General features: G+C 44.7%; 2 protein-coding genes across 8 annotated transcripts in view; one reads left to right on the top strand and one right to left on the bottom strand.

The window, feature by feature from the left end:
* LOC115192235 (ribonucleoprotein PTB-binding 2) overlaps positions 1-6,804 on the top strand; it is a 74,075-nt gene extending 67,271 nt beyond the window's left edge. For all 5 annotated transcript variants that reach the window (XM_029750511.1, XM_029750508.1, XM_029750510.1 and 2 more), the window contains one exon: positions 2,890-6,804. In XM_029750511.1, coding sequence (XP_029606371.1) covers positions 2,890-3,027 — 138 coding nt within the window. In that variant the 3' untranslated portion in view covers positions 3,028-6,804. The remainder of the gene's footprint in view (positions 1-2,889) is intronic.
* Positions 6,805-9,074: 2,270 nt separating this feature from the next.
* Positions 9,075-27,196, bottom strand: part of LOC115192234 (tyrosine-protein kinase JAK1) — a 66,178-nt gene continuing 48,056 nt past the window's right edge. For all 3 annotated transcript variants that reach the window (XM_029750504.1, XM_029750505.1, XM_029750507.1), the window contains 13 exons: positions 26,986-27,138; positions 26,645-26,732; positions 25,288-25,415; positions 24,689-24,824; positions 23,103-23,254; positions 22,630-22,780; positions 21,780-21,868; positions 21,429-21,621; positions 21,196-21,320; positions 18,728-18,900; positions 18,031-18,148; positions 16,223-16,333; positions 9,075-10,813 (listed from right to left, as the gene is read on the bottom strand). In XM_029750504.1, coding sequence (XP_029606364.1) covers positions 10,706-10,813; positions 16,223-16,333; positions 18,031-18,148; positions 18,728-18,900; positions 21,196-21,320; positions 21,429-21,621; positions 21,780-21,868; positions 22,630-22,780; positions 23,103-23,254; positions 24,689-24,824; positions 25,288-25,415; positions 26,645-26,732; positions 26,986-27,138 — 1,725 coding nt within the window. In that variant the 3' untranslated portion in view covers positions 9,075-10,705. The remainder of the gene's footprint in view (positions 10,814-16,222; positions 16,334-18,030; positions 18,149-18,727; positions 18,901-21,195; positions 21,321-21,428; positions 21,622-21,779; positions 21,869-22,629; positions 22,781-23,102; positions 23,255-24,688; positions 24,825-25,287; positions 25,416-26,644; positions 26,733-26,985; positions 27,139-27,196) is intronic.

Genomic DNA, 27,196 nt, shown 5'->3' on the forward strand with positions numbered 1-27,196 from the left:
AGCTACTGTCAAATTCACAGTAACCCCTTTACAGTGCAGTGTAACTTGGTTTGTAACATTCTGCTATAAAGAGTAAATGTTTAACTTAATAAAAAAAACGAGTTTTCTCATCTCAAGAGGTTAAATAAACAAATTGCCATAGTGAGTGCATAATAAGTGGCGAATAAAGTAACAGGGTTGACCATAACAGAGTGGACTGTAACAGGGTTGACCATAACAGAGTGGACTGTAACAGGGTTGACCAGAACAGAGTTGATGATTTCATCTTAAATCAACCATAAATCCCCTTGTGACAGGAATGGAAGCTTGTTGAGTGTAAAAGCGAGGAGCAATTGAATGCAAACTTCATTAAAAAAAAAGTAAATTGTGAAAACAATTCTAGCCTGTCTATCTGTGGGTAACAGGGTTGACGTGTTATGCTCAACCTGCTCAGTTTTCCACCACAAAACACCAGAAAATCACCAAAAAGAGCAGAACCAGCTCACCTGCTTTCACACTGATTTGACTATTAGATGTTCAATGTTTGTTATGAAAAAATATTTCAAAAGGAAAAGTTTCACCATATTAAAATGAGAATTCAGTTCACGTAACAGGAACCTTAAAATGAGGGACAGTTTTTGTTTCTACCTTATTAAAAAATAATCACATGAAATAAATCATCTTCAAAAAGAAACAATAACTAGGGTTTTACAATGATGGCGACAACTGGAGAAATTGCGGGGTTAAGTGGTTTAAAATGTTCTCAGACGTCACAGAGGATGCGCAAGGGGACATGTCGAAATGCAGAATTTGGGCACTTTAGAAAGTCTTTACTCATATAAAAAAAATCTGATTTATAGAAATTTCTATGTGGTCTATGTTAAATCGCACTCCGTTTATCTTAACGGGCTTTTAAAATGTGTGTGCAATTACTACTTAAAATATCAAAGGGACGCAAAAAGCACTTATTTCGTGGAAAGACCCAACAATATAAGTTGTTTAGAAGAAGCAGTCGTAGTCTAGAGTCAGTACTATGCTTAGTACTTACACTACATGAGCAAAAGTATGTGGACACGTCAAACATTTCATTCCAAAATCATGGGCATTATTATGTTGGTCTCCCCTTTGCTGCTATAACAGCCTCCACTATTCTGAGAAGGCTTTCCACTAGATGTTGGAACATTGCTGCGGAGACTTGCTTCCATTCAGCCTTAGTCCAATGAGCATTAGTGAGGTTGGGCCGTTAGTCCTGGCTCACAGTCGTAGTCTGCATTCCAATTCATCCCAAAGGTGTTCGATGGGGTTGAGGTCAGGGCTCTGTGTAGGCCAGTCAAGTTCTTCCACACCTCGCTTTGTGCACAGGGGCATTGTCATGCTTAAACAGGAAAGGGCCTTCCCCAAACTGTTGCCACAAAATTGGAAGCACAGAATCGTCTAGAATGCCATTGGATGCTGTAGCATTAAGATTTCCCTTCACTGGAACTAAGGGGCCTAGCCTGAACCATGAAAAACAGCCTCATACCATTATTCCTCCTCCACCAAACAGTTGGCACTATGCATTTGGGCAGGTAGCGATCTCCTGGCATCTGCTAAACTCAGATTCGTCCAATAAGTGTGATTCATCACTCTAGAGAACGTGTTTCCACTGCTCCAGAGTCCAATGGTAGCGAGCTTTACACCACTCTAGCCGGCGCTTGGCATTGTGCATGGGGATCTTAGGCTTGTGTTCGGCTGCTCGGCCATGGAAACCCATTTCATAAAGCTCCTGACAAACAGTTCTTGTGCTGACGTTGCTTCCAGAGGCAGTTTGGAACTCGGTAGTGAGTGTTGCAACTGAGGACAGACGATTTTTGCATGGTACGCTCTTCAGCACACGGCTGACCCGTTCTGTGAGCTTGTGTGAACCTACCACTTGCTCCTAGAAGTTTCCACTTCACAATAACAGCACTTACAGTTGACCAGTGCAGCTCTAGCAGGGCAAAAATGTAACGAACTGACTTAATGGAAAGGTGGCATCCTATGATGGTGCCACGCTGAAAGTCACTGCGCTCTTCAGTAAGGCCATTCTCCTGCCAATGTTTGTCTATGGAGATTGCATGGCTGTGTGCTAGATTTTATACACCTGTCAGCAACGGGTGATGCTGAAATAGCCACATCCACTAATTTGAAGGGTTGTCCACATACTTTTGTGTATATATAGTGTATTAAATGTTACTAGATGCATTTTCCTTGCAGGCTGTACTAGTAGTATGAGTGCGAGGCGCCAGCCCAACTTCCTGAGTGTGTGAAGTGTGAGAGGGGGGGGAGAAGGACATTAGGAGAAAAGCTGAGCAGACAGCCTAGTGGGAGGATTTACCCAGACACTTGAGCTGAACTCTTGTCTCTTAAAATACTGACTTAAAATAATACTCTATTTTGTACAGACACACTCTCCACCGCCTCCTCCCGTCTCAATCTCCCCCCTCCTCTTCCCCTCTCACTACCAGCGAAGATGCAAACACTGGGGACCCAGGTAGTGAGATCAGACCAGAAATGGGACACATACCCGAAGTCTGGGTGTAGTCTGTCTCAACCACATACTGTGCTCAGTGGACTGAAGTAGATGGGACGGTATTATGTACATGCAGTCAGGTCTGGGGTTGGGACGGTATTATGTACATGCAGTCAGGTCTGGGGTTGGGATGGTATATGTACATGCAGTCAGGTCTGGGGTTGGGACGGTATATGTACATGCAGTCAGGTCTGGGGTTGGGACGGTATATGGAGGTTTAGCGAGGGGTCTGGATCTTACAGTAAGTGGCGGTGTTTACTTCGTCTCTCTCTCCACCCTTCAATCTCATATCGTCTTCTCTCTCTCTCTCTCTCTCCGTTTCCTCTCTCGCTCTCTCTCTCTCTCTCGCTGTCTCTCAGAATCAGGCTCGGGGGCAGAAGCGGGAGTACCCTCACTTGGCGGTGCAGAATATGACATCAGAGGGCGTGTATGTGGGGCAGCACTCCCAGGGGCTGGGGGGGCAGTACGCTGACTACTTCAAGAAGAAGAGGATCTAGAGATGACCTCTGACCTCCTGCACCCTAACTCCTAACCCCTACAGCACATACACACAGTCTCGGGTTTAGTGTTGTACGACGTTGGTAAACACACACACCGTTATGTCGCTTTTGTCCTTTTTCAAGCCTTAATTCTGAACTATTACTCTCTTCTCAGTTGATGTGTAAATGTTTATTGACTAATAATCTGTACATGGTTTGTAATGTATATATGAGCTGCTTTTGTATTTTATGGCCAATCAGTCAGTCTGCCAGTCTGCCTTGTTGAAGGCCAGTCACTGTGTAGTCGGGTTTCTCTCTCTCTCTGTTTCTATCTCTCTGTGTACTTTTTCTTCAAATGGGGGAAACTGTACAGCGTTGCACACAGTTGCTTTGATGCCTTCCTGTAACTGACGTATTTTTCTCTTCCTCGGTGTCTTTCTCTTTTTCTGACTGCCTCAGTGTCTCTTTTTATCTCTCTTCGCGGAGACCTTGACTTGGCACGCGCGTGTGTGTGCGCGTGCGTGCGTATTTGTTGTGCCGTGCTGTAAGCGTAGGAGTGATCAGCCATTCCCAGGGTACAAGGCGGCGGGGCTACCCTGGAAACTCAGAGACACAGGAAGGGGGACATCCAATCACTGCTCTTAACCTTTAACAATGGACACTAACCCTAACGTAGCAGGCTTAAAAGAAACGGCTGAAACTAGATCCTCTACATACTGGTCTTGACGAGAGAAGGGAGAAAAAACTGTCGGGGGAGGTTCTCTTCTGCACTGTTCAACCAATCCAGTAAATGTGGAGGAGGAGTTAAGATGGAGTGTTTCTCAGGTGTCGCCTTGTTAACATGCAAAAGTGGAACTCCCGGCTCTCTTTCCACTTCCCCTGAAAACCGGAACATCCGTTTTGTTGGGGACTCGGCCGATGCTAATGGACACTTACAAAGGCTGGGCTGGTCTACTAGCAAATCAATGGACACCTAAACTCGGTATCTTATAGCCATTAGAATAGTCACCGAGTGGACACTTCTTTGTGCCCATATAGCTATGTATTATAACTTGCTTGTGGGTGGACACTTCCTAGGCCTTCTTATGGCCCTGTGTTTGTGATCGCTACAGGTTTGAAACCTTCCTGTTTATAATGGCTGTTGTTTTCTGTAGGGGCCATGGAAGAGTGGCTCAGTCGCTAAACGCAATAAGGTACGCAGGAGGTCTCCCCAGGTTCTTCTCTTTTCCAGCTGTTTTTTTGTTTGTTTTTAATGCGGTGGACTTTTCAGGACGGGAAGGGCTCTGGAGACACAAATAAACCAACCGACACTTTAATACCGCTTAATAAGCTGCCATTAGAAATGAACCAGAAAACAGAACGATTCAGGAGAGTAGCCATGTTGAATTATCTCAGAGATGTTGTGGACTCCAGGGTTGGAGTCAATTCTATTTTGAGTCAGTCAATTCAGGAATTAAAAATCCAGAAGTTTATGTAATAATAATAAATCAGCAATTTTCATCAAGCAATGAATCTAATTTCAATTCATCCCCTTAAGATTCATGTGGTACAGTGCAATTGAAAAGGCCCCGAACCCAATCCTGGTGATCTGACAGAGTGGGTGCTAGGGGTATGAAGGCCCCAGGAAAGGGCATGGTTGAGGACTAAGTGTTGGCACAGGTATTCAGCCTGAGACCCAGGCAATAACAACAACTACTGCACCAACAAATATCACAATGCCAACATGAGGGCATTACCTCGCTGTGTAGTCTGCTATAATAAATCAAATCTGCCAGTCTCTTGATTTCTCTCTTTTCACCTTTCTTCCTGTCCTTTTCTCTCTTTCTCTTCTACCTACCCTCTAATCTGTCTGTTTTCATCCTCCACTCTTGACTTGAAGAGGCTGCGTTCTCCCGTGTCACGTGACTTGATTTGAAGCGCTGATGTGTTTTAGTGCTGTCATATATCCTCATGCTCTCAACGGGCGAAGCATCTCAAAATGGTATTAGTGTGTGACTGTACATTATTTAAACCCTTTCAATGCTGTTACACTGGCTTAGAGCCACATTTTTATTTTCACTGTGTGTGTGCACGTGCGTGTCTGTGTGAACTGCCCAGTAGAACTTGGTGTTTCCAGCCAGCTGATTGCTCTCTCCCACCAAGCAATGCTTAGAAGTGTGTGTGTGTAGCTTCTTTATTTCTGTGTGTGTGTGTGCGTGTGCGTGTGCGTGAGAGAGACCATAGGAGTCCGTCTCTCTGTCAGTGGCTGTAAAAGGCAGACCCAGGCAGTAAATAATGTCTGTCTGCCACGTATTCAGGCACTTTAGGCCAGTCTGTTGTTTTTAATAGTGTTTTGGTGATTGTATTAGCTTTTCTCGGCAGTCTCCCCCCACTCTGTAATTACCGCGTGTGCCACAGTGCTATGCAGAGCTCTGTGTGTGAGAGTGATTTTGACCTGCACATTTCCCCCCCTTTGCCTATAGCAGGTCCATAGGTTTTTATAGTTATTCAGTCTAGTCTAGTTGTGCTTTTTGTGTGTGTGTGTGTCTGGATGAGTGTGTGTGCGTTAATAACCTGCTTTTGGCAGGTATGAGGGGAACAGACAACAGCGAGGGAGAGAAAGAGAGGAGAGAGGGACAGAGAGGGAAAAACAGCTCCTGCTGCTAGCTCAGCCTGCGTTTATTGGCACTGTCGTTCCATTTTAATTCCTCTCTTTCTCTCTGGTCGGTCTCTGGCTGATGGGTGTTGGCTGTGTGTGTGTGTGTGTCCAGAATTGAGCTGAGGGCTCCTACGGTAGGCTTCAGGACAGGTCTGTTACCATTTTAATAATAGGGCTGATAATCACAGCACAGTTACCTCTGCAGGACATCTCTCTGTCTGTCTCCTTTAGGAAGTATTCCTATAGTCTTGCATATACACTGTATGATGTGCCAGTTCAAAAGAAATCCCGGATTTGAGGGGCGAAATTAATAATCAGCAGTGTAACTGGCCTCAAGGGCCAGAACTGAGCATTTCTCATCTTGAGTGCTTTTAGCTTTGCTAGAACTAGAGACCTGACCAGAGGTTGCAGTTATGGAGTCTCCCATATATATATTTATCTGTTGTGCCTATCTCTGCATGTTGCCAACCAGGCGTATCGTTATATTGATTGTAAACAAGATTCTTTACCCCTGAACTACTCAGTCAGTGTTGTAGGAGAAACAGTTTAATTGACCTGTCTGTAGGCACGGCGCATAGCGGTGACACAAGTGTTGGTACTACACTGGATGAGCCTGCACCTAGGGTACTGACCCATATGAACTGTGTGTGTGTGTGTGTGTGTGTGTGTGTGTGTGTGTGTGTGTGTGTGTGTGACCACAAAGCTTTGCAATACTGAAGTCTTTTAAGACTGAACAGAACATTTAAAAAGCTGTAGACATAGATTGGGTGTGCTTTTTGCTTTGTACGGTTTTCTTTGAAAGTATGTGGATTTTTTCTGACCTAAAATCTCTACTGTAGATTTTGCAATATTTTATATCACAACTACATTGATATTGCTTTACTGTGAATAACTTATTTCTAGAAGCAATTTAATTTTAGCATGCATATTTACTGCTTAAATCTAGAAGAAACTCTAGTTAATATTGCATCAGACTTTAGGAATTTGACACACCGAACATATTTTTTATTTTTTTTGGGGGGGTGATTTTATTCATTTATATTGTGCATTTATTTATTGTCTTATTCCTCTGAAAAATAGATTTGTTTTCTCTCCTTTATGAGCAAAAAGAATCGTCTTTTACATTCCAGAATAAACATACTGAAAAAAATAAAAAATGGCTCTCTCATTCACTGGCTCCCTATCTGAGAGCACACATTGTCTGTCCCTAGTTTAAAACCATAGAAATATAATGGATAGAACTCACCCCTATTTCAATAACCTGTTGATTGTTTCAAAGTAAAGCATCTGCTTTACACACATTACCGAAAACATTGGATGCCTCTTCCCGATAGAAAAAAAAGATTACGTTCTTATCAGTATCACCTTTTCCCATTGTAACGAGTGCTACTGTTTGTGTCTGCATACTGTAAAGATACCTGTAAGTGGAGTAGGCCATGTTGGATGGGTCACATTCATTTCATGAAATATATATGTTCCGCTAATTTCTATTTCTGTGGTTTTACCTGTTAACTGGTCTTTAATCAGACCTTTTTATAGGCTCTTCTTTCATGCTGACCACACAGTTTGCGTTACGTGCACGAGCATTGCAAAATAAATATAATAATTTCATCCAAACTGCTCACACGCGTCAACAAGCGTCTACGTAGCCAGAAACTAAAATAGAACTTGGTTCTATTTGATGCATGACACGCTGAAAGTCCCGCCTCTCCCATCTTCTCATTGGTTTTTAGAAGCATACGGTGCATTCGGAAAGTATTCAGACCCATTTACTTTTTTCAAAATGTTGTTACGTTACAACCTTATTCTAAAATTGATCAAATTAAATGTTTTCCTCATCAATCTACCCACAATACCCCATAATGACAAAGCGAGAACAAGTTTTTAGAAATGTTTGCAAATTTATAAAAAACAGATACCTTATTTATATAAGTATTCAAACCCTTTGCTATGAGATTCGAAATTGAGCTCAGGTGCATCCTGTTTCCATTGATCATCCTTTTCGTGTGGTAAATTCAATTAATTGGACATGATTTGGAAAGGCACACACCTGTCTATATAAGGTCCCACAGTTGACAGTACATGTCAGAGCAAAAACCAAGGCATGAGGTCGAAGGAATTGTCCATAGAGCTCCGAGACAGGATTGTGTCGAGGCACAGATCTGAAGAAGGGTACCAAAAAATGGCCTCCATCATTCATAAATGGAAGAAGTTTGGAACCACCAAGACTCTTAGAGCTGGCCGCCTGGTCAAACAGCAATCGGAGGAGAAGGGCCTTGGTCAAGGAGGTGACCAAGACCCTGATGGTCACTCTTAAGGAGCTCCAGTTCCTCTGTAGAGATGGGAGAACCTTCCAGAAGGACAACCATCTCTGAAGCACTCCACCAATCAGGCCTTTATGGTAGAGTGGCCAGACGGAAGCCACTCCTCAGTAAAAGGCACATGACAGCCCGCTTGGAGTTTGCCAAAGAGCACCTAAAGTCTCTCAGACCATGAGAAACAAGATTCTCTGGTCTGATGAAACCAAGATTGAACTCTTTGGCCTGAATGCCAAGCGGCAAGTCTGGAAGAAACCTGGCACCTTCACTACGGTGAAGCATGGTGGTGGCAGCATCATGCTGTGGGGATGTTTTTTAGCAGCAGGGAGTGGGAGACTAGTCAGGATCGAGGGAAAGATGAACGGAGCAAAGTACAGAGATATCTTGATGAAACATTGCTCTGGTGCGCTCAGGACCTCAGACTGGAGCGAAGGTTTACCTCCCAACAGGACAATGACCCTAAGCACGCAGCCAAGACAACGCAGGAGTGGCTTTGGGACAAGTCTCTGAATGTCCTTGAGTGGCCCAGCCAGAGCCCGGACTTGAACCTCATCGAACATCTCTGGAGAGACCTGAAAATAGCTGTGCAGCGACGCTCCCCATCCAACCTGACAGAGCTTGAAAGGATCTGCAGAGAAGAATGTGAAAAACTCCCCAAATACAGGTGCGCCAAGCTTGTAGTGTCATACCCAAGAAGACTTGAGGCTGTAATCGATGCCAAATGTGCTTCAACAAAGTACTGAGGAAAGGGTCTGAATACTTATGTAAATGTGATTTCAGCTTTTTATTTTTAATAACTTTGCTAAAATGTATTAACTTTTTTTTGCTTTGTCAGTATGGGGTATTGTGTGTGGATTGATGGGGGGAAAAAAACAATTTAATCCATTTTAGAAAAAGGCTATAACGTAACAAAACGTGGAAAATGTCAAGGGGTCTGAATACTTCCTGAATGCACTGTATACCCAGCTGGGTGATTGAAAGCTGAACTGAGGTCCACACTCCAGTCCAGTTGGTGGTGGTAATGCACCTTAAAGTTGGTTGCCAACCGCCATATAAAGTCTACAGAAGATGAATAGGAAGAATAAGACGAAGACTGAAGGAGGAGAGATTACCAGAAACAAACAAAATTTCCCATTTTATCTGTGGATTAATTGTCAGAGTAGAGAACACACGATTTTGTGTGACTCAAAATGGGTCAAAATTCTACAACGATCCAGGGAAGAAAAAAGGACCTTGTGCATTTCAGTAAAATAACAACTGTTTATATCCCAGCAAGCTAGCTAGCTAAATGTCCATGAATGTTTCGACCTGTCCCTAAATTAATATAGTTGGTTCAGAGTTCCTCTTGATATTTTAACCTGCGGATGGACAAAAATCAACAATGCGCGCTAGGGCACACACACACATGCCCGGTGCAGTCAGCATGTTTCTCTTTTGTCTCCTTCCTTCTGTCCATCCATCCACACACACAATCTGTCATTCTGTAGAATAAAAAATAATAATAATTTCAATAAATGACAATGACAATGCAATATCTGACATACACATTATGGCTATACTTAATTAAGAAGCTGTTTAGAAATCTGAGCAGAGTACAGTAAAATTTGGGATTAAAATATGTAACGCTATACTGCCCTCAAGTGTCCCTCACAGGTATAACATGTTCCACTAATTCTATTTCTGTGGTTTTACCTGTTAACTGACCTCAAATCAGATTGTTTATCGGCTCTTCTTTTATGCTGACCCCACCATGAACGTTGAAAAATAAATGTACACGTGTTATTCAATCATTTCATCCAACAACAACAGAACGTGGAACATCGCATGATGGAAGAAACACCAGAGAGAAAGTTCTTCGGCTGGTTCTAGTTCCGAGGTGGTTCCAGAGTGTTCCATCCAGGGTTCTGTGTTTTAAAGAGGAGCTGCAACAGGTTCGGTCTTAAAAAGGGGAGGTGCAGCTGTCTGGGCTTGACTGATACTGTCATCACCCATCTATTTCTCCCTAATGCAATCCAACCCACTGCTACAGTATACTGTATCCCACACATCTTTCACCACTCCCAGAGAGGTGGCTTGGATCCATGCAGTCCCTGGATCCACCAGTCCTGGTCACTTAAATACATGTGGTTGGCTTTTTCACAGTGTCATCTTCACAGTGGCCGCAGCAATCCTTCACAAAGGAGCTCACATATACCATGATCCTTCACAGAGAAAAGGTCTATCTTACACAGGTCCAACTGAGGACCTCTCTCCCTCTCTGGGTATAATGATTATGATACAAGTCCATACACACAGTGCATACTGCATGTGGCAATATGAAAAAGGCGGAGCTGATGCACTCTAATAAAAAGGTGAAAGGTCACACTGCGGTAGCTCCCAGGTGGCATATCAGCTGACGGGCGGCTCAGTGGTTGGGTAGTGGGCTCATTCATCTGTCAACGTGACTGGGGTCAGTGTCACATACAGTGAGGGGTCATAGCTACGTGTTGATGTGTTTCATTCTATACGCTATGTCTGTATTCATCCATATATTATGTGATCTATAGTATAGCATCTAAAAAATAAAAGTGAAAATATAGAGGAAGTCAGCGACAGTGTGAAATAAAGTGTCGTGTAGCACTGATTCCGATACATGTGGGTTTTTAGTCCAGGTCACCATAGTCTGTGACCCTTGACCTTTCACTCTTTACTCCTGAGATTGTCTGTGTGATAGGTAAGGCGTGTCGGTGGTTGCCATGTTTTACAGGCTGCTGTTGGTGAGCATGCGGGTGAACTCATCAATGAGACTCTTGAAAGTGATCCTTCTGGCGGGGGTGTTCTCCCAGCACTTCCTCATCAGCTCGTACACCTGCAAAAACACAGAGAAAAGAATCATTATTACTCTAACATCAGCTCGTACACTTTCAACACACACACACACACAGTCAGATTACACACAAAGATTTCTAGTCATGCAATTTCTAGTATTGCCGAATTCCTTTCGGGCTCTATTCAATACGTATCGCGGAAGTTCAGCGTTACAGCGTGATTGAAATTTAAAGGCAATGTTCCCACGTTAGCGGAGACTGCATTCACATTAAACATGTCAGCTCAATAGGAAATTAACTTCAAATGTAAATTGCGCAAACTGGATTGAATAGAGCCCTTAGTCTTACGATATCAATGTAAAAAAAAACGACAGTTTTTATTGACAAAGAGCACTTTTCTAGCTCCATGAATTACTGAAAATAAATGATCTCTGAGGATGGTAAATTGAGTGACATATTGAGGAGAGAGAGAGCATATTGTGAGTGGTGGGGTGACTAAACACCGGTAGGTAGCCACAGGGCCTTCGGAAAGTATTCAGACCCATAGATTTTTTCCCCCCACATTTTGTTACGTTACAGCCTTACTCTAAAATTGATTAAATAAACAAAAAAGAAACTCAGCAATCTACACACAATACCCCATAATGACAAAGCGCAAGAGGTTTTTAGAAATTTTTGCAAATATATTAAACAGAAAAAACATTCCATATTTACATAAGTATTCAGACCCTTTGCTATGAGATTCAAAATTGAGCTCAGGTGCATCCTGTTTCTATTGATCATCATCGAGATGTTTCTACAACTTGACTGGAGTCCAGCTGTGGTAAATTCAATTGACTGGACATGATTTGGAAAGGCACACACCTGTCTATATAAGGTCCCACAGTTGACAGTGCATGTCAGAACAATAACCAAGCCATGAAGCAGAAGGAATTGTCCATAGAGCTCAGAGACAGAATTGTGTAGAAGCACAGATCTGGGGAGGGATACCAAAACATTTCTGCAGCATTGAAGGTCCCCATAAACACAGTGGCCTCCATCATTCTTAAATGGAAGAAGTTTGGAACCACTAAGACTCTTCCTAGAGCTGGCCGCCCAGCCAAACTGAGCAATCGGGGGAGATGGGCTTTAGTCAGGGAGGTGACCAAGAACACGATGGTCACTCTGACAGAGCTCTAGAGTTCCTCTGTGGAGATGGGAGAACCTTCCAGAAGGACAACCGTCTCTGCAGCACTCCACCAATCAGGCCTTTATGGTAGAGTGGCCAGACGGAAGCCACTCCTCAGTAAAAGGCACCTAAAGCCCGCTTGGAGTTTGCCAAAAGGCACCTGAAGACTCTCAGACCATGAGAAACAAGATTATCTGGTCTGATGAAACCAAGATTGAACTCTTTGGCCTGAATGCCAAGCATCACATCTGGAGGAAACCTGGAACCATCCCTACGGTGAAGCACAATGGTGGCAGCATCATGCTGTGAGGATATTTTCAGGGGCAGGGACTGGGAAACCAGTCAGGATCGAGGCAAAGATGAACAGAGCAAAACCTATTCCCCTTCAGGAGACTGAAAAGATTTGGCATGGGTCCTCAGATCCGCAAAAGGTTCTACAGCTGTACAATCGAGAGCATCCTGACTGGTTGCATCACTGCCTGGTATGGCAACTACTCGGCCTCCGACCGCAAGGCACTACAGAGGGTAGTGCGAAAGGCCCAGTAAATCACTGTGGCCAAGCTTTCTGCCATCCAGGACCCCTATACCAGGCAGTGTCATAGTAAGGCCATAAAATGTGTCAAATACTCCAGCCACCCTAGTCATAGACTGCTCTCTCTGCTACCGCAAAGCAAGCAATACCGGAGCGCCAAGTCTAGGTCCAAGACAACTTCTAAACAGCTTCCACCCCCAAGCCATAAGACTCCTGAACATCTAATCAAATGGCTACCCAGACTATTTGCATTGTCGCCCCCCCCCCCTTTACGCTGCTGCTACTCTGTTTATTATCTATGCATAGTCACTTTAATAACTCTACCTACAGTTGAAGTCAGAAGTTTACATACACCTTAGCAAAATACATTTAAACTCAGTTTTTCACAATTCCTGACATTTAATCCTAGTAAAAATTCCCAGTCTTAGGTCAGTTAGGATCACCACTTTATTTTAAGAATGTGAAATGTCAGAAGACATTTTTATTATTATTATTTTTTTTTATTTTTTTTTTTAGTTTGTCTTTTTTTTTCACCTTTATTTAACCAGGTAGGCAAGTTGAGAACAAGTTCTCATTTACAATTGCGACCTGGCCAAGATAAAGCAAAGCAGTTCGACAACATACAAAAACACAGAGTTACACATGGAGTAAAACAACATACAATCAATGATGCAGTAGGAAAATTATAAATAAGACTATATACAATGTGAGCAAATGATGTGAGATAAGGGAGGTAAAGGCAAAAAAGGCCATGGTGGCAAAGTAAATAAAGTATAGCAAGTAAAACACTGGAATGGTAGATTTGTAGTTTGAAGAAAGTTCAAAGTTAAAATATAAATAATATGGTGCAAAGGAGCAAAATAAATAAAATAAATAAATAAATACAGTAGGGGAAGAGGTAGTAGTTTGGGCTAAATTATAGATGGGCTATGTACAGGTGCAGTGATCTGGGAGCTGCTCTGATAGCTGGTGCTTAAAGCTAGTGAGGGAGATAAGTGTTTCCAGTTTCAGAGATTTTTGTAGTTCGTTCCAGTCATTGGCAGCAGAGAACTGGAAGGAGAGACGACCAAAGGAGGAGTTGGCTTTAGGGGTGACCAGAGAGATATACCTGCTGGAGCGCGTGCTACAGGTGGGTGCTGCTATGGTGACCAGTGAGCGGAGATAAGGGGGGACTTTACCTAGCAGGGTCTTGTAGATGACCTGCAGCCAATGTGTTTGGCGACGATTATGAAGCGAAGGCCAGCCAACGAGAGCGTACAGGTCGCAGTGGTGGGTAGTATATGGGGCTTTGGTGACAAAACTGATGGCACTGTGATAAACTGCATCCAGCTTGTTGAGTAGGGTATTGGAGGCTATTTTGTAAATGACATCGCCGAAGTCGAGGATTGGTAGGATGGTCAGTTTTACGAGGGTATGTTTGGCAGCATGAGTGAAGGATGCTTTGTTGCGAAATAGGAAGCCAATTCTAGATTTAACTTTGGATTGGAGATGATTGATGTGAGTCTGGAAGGAGAGTTTACAGTCTAACCAGACACCTAGGTATTTGTAGTTGTCCACAAATTCTAAGTTAGAACCGTCCAGAGAAGTGATGCTGGACAGGCGGGCAGGTGCAGGCACCGATCGGTTGAAGAGCATGCATTTAGTTTTTAATAGTAGAGAGAATGATTTATTTCAGCTTTTATTTATTTCATCACATTGCCAGTGGGTCAAAAGTTTACATACACTCAATTAGTATTTGGTAGTATTGCCTTTAAATTGTTTAACTTGAGTCAAACGTTTTGGGTAGTCTTCCACAAGCTTCCCACAATAAGTTGGGTGAATTTTGGCCCATTCCTCCTGACAGAGCTGGTGTAACTGAGTCAGGTTTGTAGGCCTCCTTGCTCGCACACGCTTTTTCAGTTCTGCCCACAAATGTTCTATAGGATTGAGGTCAGGGCTTTGTGATGGCCAATCCAATACCTTGATTTTGTTGTTCTTAAGCCATTTTGACACAACTTTGGAAGAATGCTTGGGGTCATGTCCATTTGGAAGACCCATTTGCGACCAAGCTTTAACTTCCTGACTGATGTCTTGAGATGTTGCTTCAATATATCCACATCATTTTCCTCACTCATGATGCCATCTATTTTGTGCAGTGCACCAGTCCCTCCTGCAGCAAAACACCCCAACAACCTGCTGCCACCCCTTTGCTTCACGGTTGGGATGATGTTCTTCGGCTTGCAAGCCTCCCCCTTTTTCCTCCAAATATAATGATGGTCGTTATGGCCAAACAGTTCTATTTTTGTTTCATCAGACCAGAAGACTGATGTGCAGTCATGTGCAGTTACAAACCGTAGTCTGGCTTTTTTATGGCGGTTTTGGAGCAGTGGCTTCTTCCTTGCTGAGTGGCCTTTCAGGTTATGTCGATATAGGACTCGTTTTACTGCGGATATAGATACTTTTGTACCTGTTTCCTCCAGCATCTTCACAAGGTCCTTGCTGTCGTTCTGGGATAGATTTGCACGTTTCGCACCAAAGTACATTCATCTCTAGGAGACAGAACGCGTCTCCTTCCTGAGTGATATGACGACTGCCTGGTCCCATGGTGTTTATACGTGCGTACTATTGGTTGTACAGATGAACGTGGTACCTTCAGGTGTTTTGAAATTGCTCCCAAGGATGAACCAGACTTGTGGAGGTCTACACATTTTTTTCTGATGTCTTGGCTGATTTCTTTTGATTTTTCCATGATGTCAAGCAAAGAGACTGAGTTTGAAGGTAGGCCTTGAAATACATCCACAGGTACACCTACAATGGACTCAAATTATGTCAATTAGCCTATCAGAAGCCATGACATCATTTTCTGAAATTTTCCAAGCTGTTTAAAGGCACAGTCAACTTAGTGTATGTAAACTTCTGACCCACTGGAATTGTGATACAGTGAATTATAAGTGAAATAATCTGTATGAAAACAATTATTGGAAAAATGACTTGTGTCATGCACAAAGTAGATGTCCTAACCGACTTGCCAAAACTATAGTTTGTTAACAAGAAATTTGTGGAGTGGTTGAAAAACGAGTTTTAATGACTCCAACCTAAGTGTACGTAAACTTCTGACTTCAATTGTACATATTACCTCAATTACCTCGACCAACCGGTGGCCCGCACATTGACTCTACCGGTACCCCTTGTATATAGCCTCACTATTTTTATTTTACTGCTGCTCTTTAATTATTTGTTACTTTTCTTTTTTTTCATTTTTTTTTCTTAAAACCGCAAAGTCAAGGGGTCTGAATACTTTCCGAAGGTAGGAGATGGGAAACTCCATTGCAATCATATTAACGCCCATTGTGTACGTTGCCCATGCTATGCCAATGGGCCGTGCGGTGCATTCTGGGACGAGTGAATGGGAGTCAATTGGGCGCTAGTTCAAAAACCCAACATTAGCATGAATTTCTTCAACAAAAAGTACAACATTACAAATATTTTCAGAGAGGTGAGATAATGAACATGCTATATGTAATATTGTATAGTTTTGGAATTGTGACATTATGTACTTTCGGAGGAAAATAGGCACTTTTCTCGACTCATACCCTGACTTTGAGAAGGGATTGCGTGACGATTAGCTTAGCATCCGCGTGACACAGCATGACAATGTGAACGTGATTGGTCGACAGTCTGCTGGGTGAGAGAGACGTTATTCGTTCCTCCATTCGTTGTCCAATGGGATTCCTATTTCCTCCTTTCACTAATATCTCTGGTAGATCTTACCGTTCCAGGACAACTATCAGGACAGGGCAGCCTCTTCCCCTCTTCCAGCACCTTGACCAATCGCGTCACTGTCATCTGGCCCTGAGTAGGACCAATAATCTTCAGGAACATCTGTGGGACAAAGAGGGAGGAAGGGGAGAAGAGATTAGTTGCCATGGAAACACGATGAAACAAAATGACTCCTCCCATCTAGCCAGTGAAGACAGGACTGACAGAGGGCTCTGACAAGAGATTCCGGAAGTGGATTTTACAATCCTCGTAACCCATAGTGATATTAAATATTAGTGAAAGCGATATTACTGTGCACCCGAGACTGAAAAACAATTCCTATGTTGATGTTGTGCCCATCGGTTATGAATGTTTCATTTCCATTTCCTGGTTTTAAAGAGCACCAAAAAACTTCACTAACCATGAGCCTTAGTGTTTCTGCCGCCACAGAAACAGACCCTGGATCTGTTCTAACGCGACTAAACAAGAGGTAAAATCTCACATAATATGGACAACTTCGTTATCTGCCTATGGGAGATAACGCAACGGACAAATTCTGTTTGTGCCTGTGACAGTGCTATCGAGCATCATCATGTGTTCACTAACAGATCTCATGGTTTATTTTAGTGCTGTGTATGGTAATTATTATATTTTTGTTGTTGTGTATAGTAACTTAGCTAGCTAACAAATTGGAAACAACACCATGGCCAACCAACAACTACCATGTTTTAAAAAATGTACAAGAAACACCGGAGACTGTAGAGAAAGTGAGACACCCCACTCCCTCATCTTTTCTGATGCCCCCGCCCCACAGAGGGGGTACCCCCACTCGCTCATTTTTTTCTGGTGGGTAGGGCAAGCGGGAGGGGACAATAAGTAGCTGTTTCCTCTTGCGCCAGATATTATGGAGGAAACACGAGCTTAAGCAGGAAAAGCATGCTCACGCGAGAGAGGAAACGGCCACTTACACAGACAGGAACCGTGCCAATCTTTTTCAGTGGTAAACGGCCTGAGTAAACCATATTTACCCACCATCTTTGGGAATGATTCCAATGGCTTATATCTGCTCTGTGATTGGAAGATACAGACCGCAATGCTGCATGGGATGAGTCGTTTGTTTCTCCCCTAACTCTGGTACAGTATGTACACAGTCTTGTACCCTTGACTTTTCTTTCATACATCACTGTTTTTTAAAAGTGATTTCTAATCTTTTAAATTAAATGGTTAACCCCAGAAATGTTTGCCAAAAGAGGGGCGTGGCCCCTACCGAGCCCCATAGAGTTGTATTGTTGATGCATTGTTGTTGAGACAAAGCCAGTCAGAAGAGAATAGTCAAACACTGCATTCCATCTACAATTCTAGAACCTGTTTCAAAGCAGTCTCTTAATGGTGGCAACTATAACCATTTAAGATGGTAATAGCTATTGGTTAGCTATCAATCGTTAACCAGTTTCTGTGCATTGAACAGTGGGGTAAAGTGTAGGAATAAGCCTTAATGGATATGTAATGATCATGGCTACAGGGTGTTGATTAGGGAGGACATATTGGTATAGATTGTCTGAGCAATCAGGGAGTTGGAAGGGTGTGTGTGGAGGGGTGTGTGTGTGTGTGTGTGTGTGTGTGTGTGTGTGTGTGTGTGTGAGAGAGATGGCACAGGCTAGCAGGAGTGGGCAGAGCCCCTTGGCGAGTCATTAGCCACCCTGGGAATAGACTGGCGCAACCTGACTCGATCAGTGGGATGGAAGGCTGTGCTGCCAGGCCTAGGTGTGTGTGTGTGTGTGTGTGTGTGTGTATATGCGTGTGTGTGTGTGTGTACTGACCGCCATGGGGCTGATGGCGTTCTCACAGTAGGTGAGCAGCTCGTACATGGTGACACCGAAGGACCAGACATCAGAGGCCAGGTAGAACTTACAGTGGACCAAACACTCAGGGGCATACCTGGTACATGGGAAGACAGAGGGATAACACGCCAACATACATCACACTGTCTGTAAACTATTTACACAAAGACACAAACTCTCAGGAATCCAAAATACTCTCTCTTTAATTCTTAAAAGTCTAAGCCGTTGGGGGGGGGGGGGGGGGGTTTATGAACTGACATATGGAATTGTTTTAAGATGGTCATAATAAGGATAATTTAGCTATTTGATTTTTGAATAAAATATTGAATTTGGTCTTTACTACTATAGCCCAGAGAAAGCCCAGACTCTCCCCTTTCCATAATATTTTGGAGGTCAAACCGTTACAGACATTTTCTTGAGAACACAAGACTTTCGGGATGTCTCACGGTCTGACAAACACCGCTCTACCTCTGCCAACTTTCACCGCAGATGCGGAAACATCTCTCTGGCCTAAAATTGACAGATTTTGATGGGGATTGTTTTGATTATGATATTTTGATTGGCGCACAGATGCGTCAATCGACTCTCGGGGGGTTAAATCACAGACATGGGGCCAGAAGCGCTTGCACCAGGTGGGATAAAACAACAGTAGTCTGCAGTAGTCCAGTCCTCTCACCAGTACACAGGGCTGTCCAGGTCATCTTTGACTGTGTAATATCCCTCGTTGCCCTTGATGCTCTTGGTCAGGCCGAAGTCTCCGATCTTCACCGTGCTCTCGTTCTCCACCAGAACATTCCGGGCTGCCAGATCCCGGTGGATGTAATTCCGAGATCCCAGATAGTCCATTCCCTGGAGAGAGGGGAGGAATTTATCCTATTATATAACTATCAATGACATCACCATAATGTTCACATAACCAGGGCTAAGGGTCAGGGTTAAACACAAAGCTAGGATTAGGGTTAAACACGAAGCAAGGGTTAGGGTTGAACCGGGATGTGGACACGAAGCTAGGTTAGGGTTGGACACGAAGCTATGGTTAGGGTTGGACATGAAGCTAGGTTTAGGGTTGGACATGAAGCTAGGGTTAGGGTTGGACATGAAGCTAGGTTTAGGGTTGGACACGAAGCTAGGGTTAGGGTTGGACATGAAGCTATGGTTAGGGTTGGACACGAAGCTAGGTTAGGGTTGGACATGAAGCTAGGTTTAGGGTTGGACATGAAGCTATGGTTAGGGTTGGACACGAAGCTAGGATTAGGGTTGGACACGAAGCTAGGGTTAGGGTTGGACACGAAGCTAGGGTTAGGGTTGGACATGAAGCTATGGTTAGGGTTGGACATGAAGCTAGGATTAGGGTTGGACATGAAGCTAGGGTTAGGGTTGGACACGAAGCTAGGATTAGGGTTGGACACGAAGCTATGATTAGGGTTGGACACGAAGCTAGGGTTAGGGTTGGACATGAAGCTAGGTTTAGGGTTGGACATGAAGCTAGGTTTAGGGTTGGACACGAAGCTAGGATTAGGGTTGGACACGAAGCTATGATTAGGGTTGGACACGAAGCTAGGGTTAGGGTTGGACACGAAGCTAGGATTAGGGTTGGACATGAAGCTAGGTTTAGGGTTGGACACGAAGCTATGATTAGGGTTGGACACGAAGCTAGGGTTAGGGTTGGACATGAAGCTATGGTTAGGGTTGGACACGAAGCTAGGTTTAGGGTTGGACACGAAGCTATGATTAGGGTTGGACATGAAGCTAGGATTAGGGTTGGACATGAAGCTAGGTTTAGGGTTGGACACGAAGCTAGGATTAGGGTTGGACACGAAGCTATGATTAGGGTTGGACACGAAGCTAGGGTTAGGGTTGGACATGAAGCTAGGTTTAGGGTTGGACATGAAGCTAGGTTTAGGGTTGGACACGAGGCTAGGGTTAGGGTTGGACTTGAAGCTAGGTTTAGGGTTGGACATGAAGCTAGGTTTAGGGTTGGACATGAAGCTAGCTTTAGGGTTGGACATGAAGCTAGGTTTAGGGTTGGACATGAAGCTAGGTTTAGGGTTGGACATGAAGCTAGGTTAGGGTTGGACATGAAGCTAGGGTTAGGGTTGGACACGAAGCTAGGGTTAGGGTTGGACATGAAGCTAGGTTTAGGGTTGGACATGAAGCTAGGTTTAGGGTTGGACACGAAGCTATGGTTAGGGTTGGACATGAAGCTATGGTTAGGGTTGGACATGAAGCTAGGATTAGGGTTGGACATGAAGCTAGGTTTAGGGTTGGACATGAAGCTAGGATTAGGGTTGGACATGAAGCTAGGTTTAGGGTTGGACATGAAGCTAGGTTTAGGGTTGGACACGAAGCTAGGATTAGGGTTGGACTTGAAGCTAGGTTTAGGGTTGGACACGAGGCTAGGGTTAGGGTTGGACACGAGGCTAGGGTTAGGGTTGGACTTGAAGCTAGGTTTAGGGTTGGACATGAAGCTAGGTTTAGGGTTGGACATGAAGCTAGAATTAGGGTTGGACATGAAGCTATGGTTAGGGTTGGACATGAAGCTAGGTTTAGGGTTGGACATGAAGCTAGGTTAGGGTTGGACACGAAGCTAGGTTTAGGGTTGGACATGAAGCTAGGTTTAGGGTTGGACATGAAGCTAGGTTAGGGTTGGACATGAAGCTAGGGTTAGGGTTGGACACGAAGCTAGGATTAGGGTTGGACATGAAGCTAGGTTTAGGGTTGGACATGAAGCTAGGTTTAGGGTTGGACATGAAGCTAGGTTTAGGGTTGGACACGAAGCTATCGTTAGGGTTGGACACGAAGCTATCGTTAGGGTTGGACACGAAGCTATCGTTAGGGTTGGACATGAAGCTATGGTTAGGGTTGGACATGAAGCTATGGTTAGGGTTGGACATGAAGCTAGGTTTAGGGTTGGACATGAAGCTAGGTTTAGGGTTGGACATGAAGCTAGGTTTAGGGTTGGACACGAGGCTAGGGTTAGGGTTGGACTTGAAGCTAGGTTTAGGGTTGGACATGAAGCTAGGTTTAGGGTTGGACATGAAGCTAGGTTTAGGGTTGGACATGAAGCTAGAATTAGGGTTGGACATGAAGCTATAGTTAGGGTTGGACATGAAGCTAGGGTTAGGGTTTAGACAGTTGCAGTACCTGACAGATCTGGACAGCGTAGCTAAGCAGGGTCTTCAGGCTGGTCTGTCCTCTGTTACGGGGCAGGTACTCCTTCAGACTGCCAGCAGGCAGGTACTCCATGATCAACTTGATGGCTCTGCCTCCTACACATACACAGATAAAGAGGTTTGAGTGGACTCGGCACAGGCGATGTTTGTGTACGTGTCTACATCCGTGCGCGTGTGGCAGGGGTACGCGTTCCTCTCGCTCACCCTCCTCCTGGCAGATGCCCTTGTACTTGACGATGTTCTCGTGGTAGAGTTCTTTAAGGATTCCTATCTCACTCCAAAGGTTGTTGCTCTGCTCCTCCCTGTTCTCTGGTTTGAGACTCTTCACTGCTACCAGCTCCCCTGTCCGGTCCCCTCTGGGGTCATACCGACACAGCTCCACCTTTCCAAAGTGACCCTACGCACGCGGACAGCCAGTTACATACGCACGTTACCGTTATACACAACCACGTCAGCCTAAAAAGACTCAGGAACACACACCGTGACACACATAGCGGTAACTGCATATACACACTCGTTCTCTGACGCATTCAAAAACACAGAAACGTGCGTTACCTCCCCCAAATCTCGGATCCTCTTGAGGAACCTCTTCTGGAACAGAGTGGGGTCGACCTCCTGAGTGGGCGCCGGCTTGATAGAGGGGTCTGGTGGAGGGACACACACACTGTTACCACTGACAACTTGTACAGTGGGTTTATTCAGCGAAGCTACAGCACACCAGTATGATGGATGTGGAACTGCGACATGACTGCAGTACCTCATTCTGGCCACAGTGTGGGAGTATTAAAGGGCAATATGCATATCCAAGGGGTCCAGTTTAGGGGGAGATGTAGTTTACTGGGTTCACTCGCACACAACACTCATACACACACACACACACTCTCTTGCAAGCTCTCTCCTCTAGCTAGCGCTTGGGAACGGCTGCCCTTACAGGGGGAATTTAGTATTTTATTAGGAGCCGCGTTAGCGAAAGCTGCAGCTACTCTTCCTGGGGTCCAGGAAGAGCAGCTAGGGGAATGATGACTTACTGCATACATTCAAAGAGCCTTCGTACAGATACGCATGCAAACAAACACACACAGCTCATCCCACGTGTCACACACAGACGTACACACACACACCAGCATCACGATTTCCTTGGGGAAAAAATGAGACTAAACTCTATGGTCCTTGATAGACCTACTTTATGTCAGACATTGTGTGCTAAAGCTTGCAAAATAAATGTGACTCTGGATGACAACATAAGGCTGTTTGTTATCAACATTAGGGCTGTTTTCCTCAAGAAATTAAGTCTGTTTCCTGTTTTTGTTTCCTCTCCTTCCTTACTTCCTAGGCTCGCAATACTGGTATCGTGACAAAACTAACAAACACATACACACACACATGCACACACAGAAACACGTACTCTGCTCCTCCAGCGTGTCTATGTCTCTGACGATGGCCCTGAAGAAGGGGCGTTTGTGGGGGTCGTAGGTCATGCAGTGAGTCATCAGTTCAGCCAGCTCTTTGCAGTCTGGGGTAGCCAACTGGCACTCCGCTGCATAGAACCTCTCCTTCTACTCACGGGGGAGAGAGAGAAACCTCATCAGTTATCAAGGCAGAGCTTAAGGGCATGCATTATCCCTGCTTGACCTGGGCAGGAACTGAGTACCGGTTCTACTGCTTGAGTTCATGTTCCTCTTATAGAACATTAGCTCACGAGTATCGTGGAGCTCCTGCACCGAAATATAAACAGCACCGGTACCCAAAATGAGAACCGGCACTTATTTCAGTCCAAGTCAAGCACGGTGAATTACTCTGGGTTGCAATACATTTGTTACAGATGTGTATTGGAATTATCCTTCAAGTGGATCAAGATGTGTGTGTGCGTGCGTGTACCTCGGTGAGTTTCTTGTCTTTGAGGGGCACTTCTCCGTCATAGCAGATCTCCCACAGTGTTGTGCCGAAGCCCCACTTATCAGCTGCTACACTCAGGTTGGTAGAGTCCTTCACACACTCTGGAGCGATCCATGGGATCCGGTCCACACACTCTGCAGGGTGGCACAAACACAGCCTTAGGCACACGGTATGTGTTTGTATACACTAGACGAGGAGAGGGGAATGCATTCGACTAAAACGCGTCTTCCACATTTAACCCGACCACTCTGAATCAGAGAGGTGAGGGGGGGGGGGCTGCCTTAAAAATCGACATCCACGTCATTAGCGCCCGGGCAGCAGTTGTTGTTGGGGGTTTAACTGCCTTGCTCAAGGGCAGATTTATACCTTGTTGGCTCGGGGATTCGATCCAGCAACCTTTCGGTTACTGGCCCAACGCTCCTACCCGCCGCTCACTGTACGAACACATTCACATTCGGCGTAAAAACCCACTCTATTGTACTGAACACACACAACAAACGTTCATCTGTTGGGGAGAGGTTTTGTCAGTATTAATATGTTTGGTGTCCCTTCTTCCCTCTCTGACATATTTACTGTATTACTTTTCCCTGATGCATTCTCTGTCTCTCTCTCTCCCTTATCTCTCTCCCTGTGTTGTGGGAAAGGCTCTGCCTTCCTCGTCATGTGACCTGGGCCACCCAGTCTCTCTCTGGCCTGGAGTCAATTCACTTCCAACTGACAGGAATCCACAGCCCTGCCATGCCAGTAACACTGCACATAAACGGGGAGCGAGAGGGGAGGGGGAGGGGGCGATGGAGGGAATGGGGGAGGGGGGGAAAGGAGGGAGTCCAGGAGGAGGAGCAAAAGAGAAGTACAGATGATAAGGGGAGAGAGCAGGAAAAAAAGAGCGGGTGGGGAGAAGGACGGCAAGAGATGCGGAGAGGGGAAATAGAGATGGGAAGAAAGCGTGTTCTCATCCGATTCAAATGTCCCAGTGGACTTTAACACAGAGACATCCAGTCCAGTCATTAACTCCCCTGGTCTGTTTAACCGTCTTCACTCAGCCACAGACACCGTAAATGTTTGCCCGAGCAGAAACATGATGCCATTGGAGGGAAATATGGAATGTGAGAAGTGTTCTTGTGTAGTATCCTTCCTGAAAACAACAATTCCCGGACAGAACCTCACTAACACCGGTGGTCCTTTTGTAGCTAAGCTGGTCGGGCACGGCGTTCGTAATGCCAGGGTAGTGGGTTCGATTCCCGTGGACCACCCATACGTAAAATATATGCACATATGACTGTTAAGTCGCTTTGGATAAAAGCGTGTGCTGAAACGGCATATATTATTTGACTGTGAAGACATTCTCCTGGGTCACAAACCCTTCAGAACTCAATATATTGTACAATGGAGGCTTCATATTTCTATGATCTCAAATTGGGCTCTTGTCCTGTCAGAGCTCAACGTGGATCTCTGCAAAACAAGATAAGTTGCTCTGGATGAGAACAAAAACGGCCATTGAATATGATGGTTGACTGGCACACATTGTGCATAACTTGCCACACAGAAATGATTCAGTGAGGTCTTACCCTCTCTGGTCAACACAGTGATGGGTATGCCGGGGTCGCTGAGCTTGATGAAGGGTCCTCCCTCACTGTCCACTCCGTCTCTGGCCAGCAGGATGTTCTTGGTACACACAAAGCCATGCACCAGCTTCTTATCCTCCTGCATACATACATACGTACATACGAGAGAGTCAAATCTAACTGTATTTGTCACATGCGCTGAATACAACAGGTGTAGTAGAGTTTACCGTGAAATGCTTACTTATGAGCCTTTACCAACGATGCAGAGTTTTTTTTTTCAAATATCCCAAGAGGAATAAAATACACAAGCTATATACAGGGAGTACCAGATCAATGTGGAGGAGTACAAGGTATTTGAGGTAGACATGCACATCTAGGTAGTGAGAAAGCGACTAGGCATCAGGATAGATAATAATAAGAGTACAATAAAGAACAGAGTAGCAGCACCATATGTGTGAAGTGTGTGTGTGTATGTGTAGTGTGTGTGTGTAAGTGAGTGGGTATAGTCTTGTGAGTGTACATAAAGTCAGCGCAAGATAAGGTCAATGCAGATGGTCCAATCTACGGCTTTGGGTGACTGAAGTCTTTGGTGTGTGTCTTACCAGGTAGCTGAGAGCACTGGCCAGTTGTTTGGCCACCTGGAACTTCCATGGTGTACCGAGAGGACTGTGTTGTCTTCGCATGAGCAGATCCAACGGACCGAACTGGACAAACTCCTCCACCATGATATCTGGGGGGACAGTCAATAGGGACAGTCAATACACCAACACAGACACACTCGGGGAATATTCTGCCCGCTGGCCACCACAACAGGAAGACTGGTTTGTCTTGTGTTTTGGGAAACAGTACAGTGACACCTATAAGTAACAAAATAAAAGGGAACGCTTGAGTAAATGAGGGATACGAAGTACATTGAAAGCAGGTGCTTCCACACAGGTGTAGTTCCTGAGTTAATTAAGCAACTAACATCCCATCATGCTTAGGGTCATGTATAAAAATGCCGACTTGCCCATTATTGTGGCTACCATGGCTAGAAGAAGAGATCTCAGTGACTTTGAAAGAGGGGTCTCAAAGGAGCATAGGTTTAAAGTGTGTGTGTATGTGTCTCAGCCACCAGATCTCAACCCAATTTAAAACTTATGGGAGATTCTGGAGCTGGGCCTGAGACAGCGTTTTCCACCACCATCAACAAAACACCAAATTATGGAATTTCTCATGGAAGAATGGTGCCGTAACCCTCCAATAGAGTTCCAGACACTTGTAGAATCTATGCCAAGGCGCATTGAAGCTGTTCTGGCGTCTCGTGGTGCCCCAACGCCCTATTAAGGCACTTTATGTTGGTGGCTTCCTTTATTTTGCTAGTTTCCTGTTCATTACTACATTAATCTATTCATAGGATGTAAACAGTGTGTAGGGTGCCGTCTCGGATGGGACGTTAAACGGGTGTCCTGACTCTCTGTGGTCACTAAAGATCCCATGGCACTTATCGTAGGGGTGTTAACCCTGGTGTCCTGGCTAAATTCCCAAGCTGTCAATCATACCATCACGGTCGTCTAATCATCCCCAGTTTACAATTGGCTCATTCATCCCCCTCCTCTCCCCTGTAACTATTCCCCAGGTCATTGCTGTAAATGAGAATGTGTTCTCAGTCAACTTACCTGGTAAAATATATGTTTTTTTAATTAAAATAAATACCAAACATCTCCCACTAACCTGTTTGGACAGGTGTTAGACAGTACTGTATAGTATGTCAACGCACTATTCAATACTGAGTCAACAGCTCATGGGGAATTCGGTATTTGTAAATAATGGCAAGTCCCATCACACCCACTAACAGTGTAGGTCCTGTATTACCACTTCTTACAGTAACAGAAGGATGGATTAAGAAGTGAGTTTAAGGTTTAGATGTGTCATGTAGGTTACCATGGCAGCGTAGGGTGTTTGTGTGTGTGTACTCACTCTCCAGGTGGCGTACACAGACTCCGTAGAGCAGGGCGATGTGCTTATGGGAGACCTGCCGCATCATACTGGCTGTCTCAAAGAAGGCCTGGGGAGAGAGGGAGAAAAAGAGAGAGCGGGAGAAAGAGAGCGGGAGAGATGGTGAGAGAGAGAGAGAGAAAAAGAGAGAGCGGGAGAAAAGGAGAGAGCGGGAGAGATGGAGGTGAGAGAGAGGAGAGAGAGTCAGTCAGCTAATGTGGCAGAATATTGCCACAGAACATCACTCACATACTCTCAGAAGTTACTCTTCTAGTGGGAGTCCCTAAAGTTATCACAGGATGTAAACAGTGTGTGTGTCTTACCAGAGAGATGTCCCTGTGTCCGGACCCCAGCACCTTCAGCACTACTTTGACGTCCTGAGAGGAAGAGTATCCAGCATCCTCATCCTCTGCACTTTTCACCTTCAGTACTCCAGCATAGATGTTCGTCCGGGTACCTAGCCCCAGGTGCTCTCCCTGAGAGGTAGGAGAGAGAGGAGAGAGCGAGTTAGTCAAGACACACTTACGAGATACA

The sequence above is a fragment of the Salmo trutta genome, chromosome 4 (genome assembly GCF_901001165.1).
Source record: "Salmo trutta chromosome 4, fSalTru1.1, whole genome shotgun sequence".
NCBI lineage: Eukaryota > Metazoa > Chordata > Actinopteri > Salmoniformes > Salmonidae > Salmo > Salmo trutta.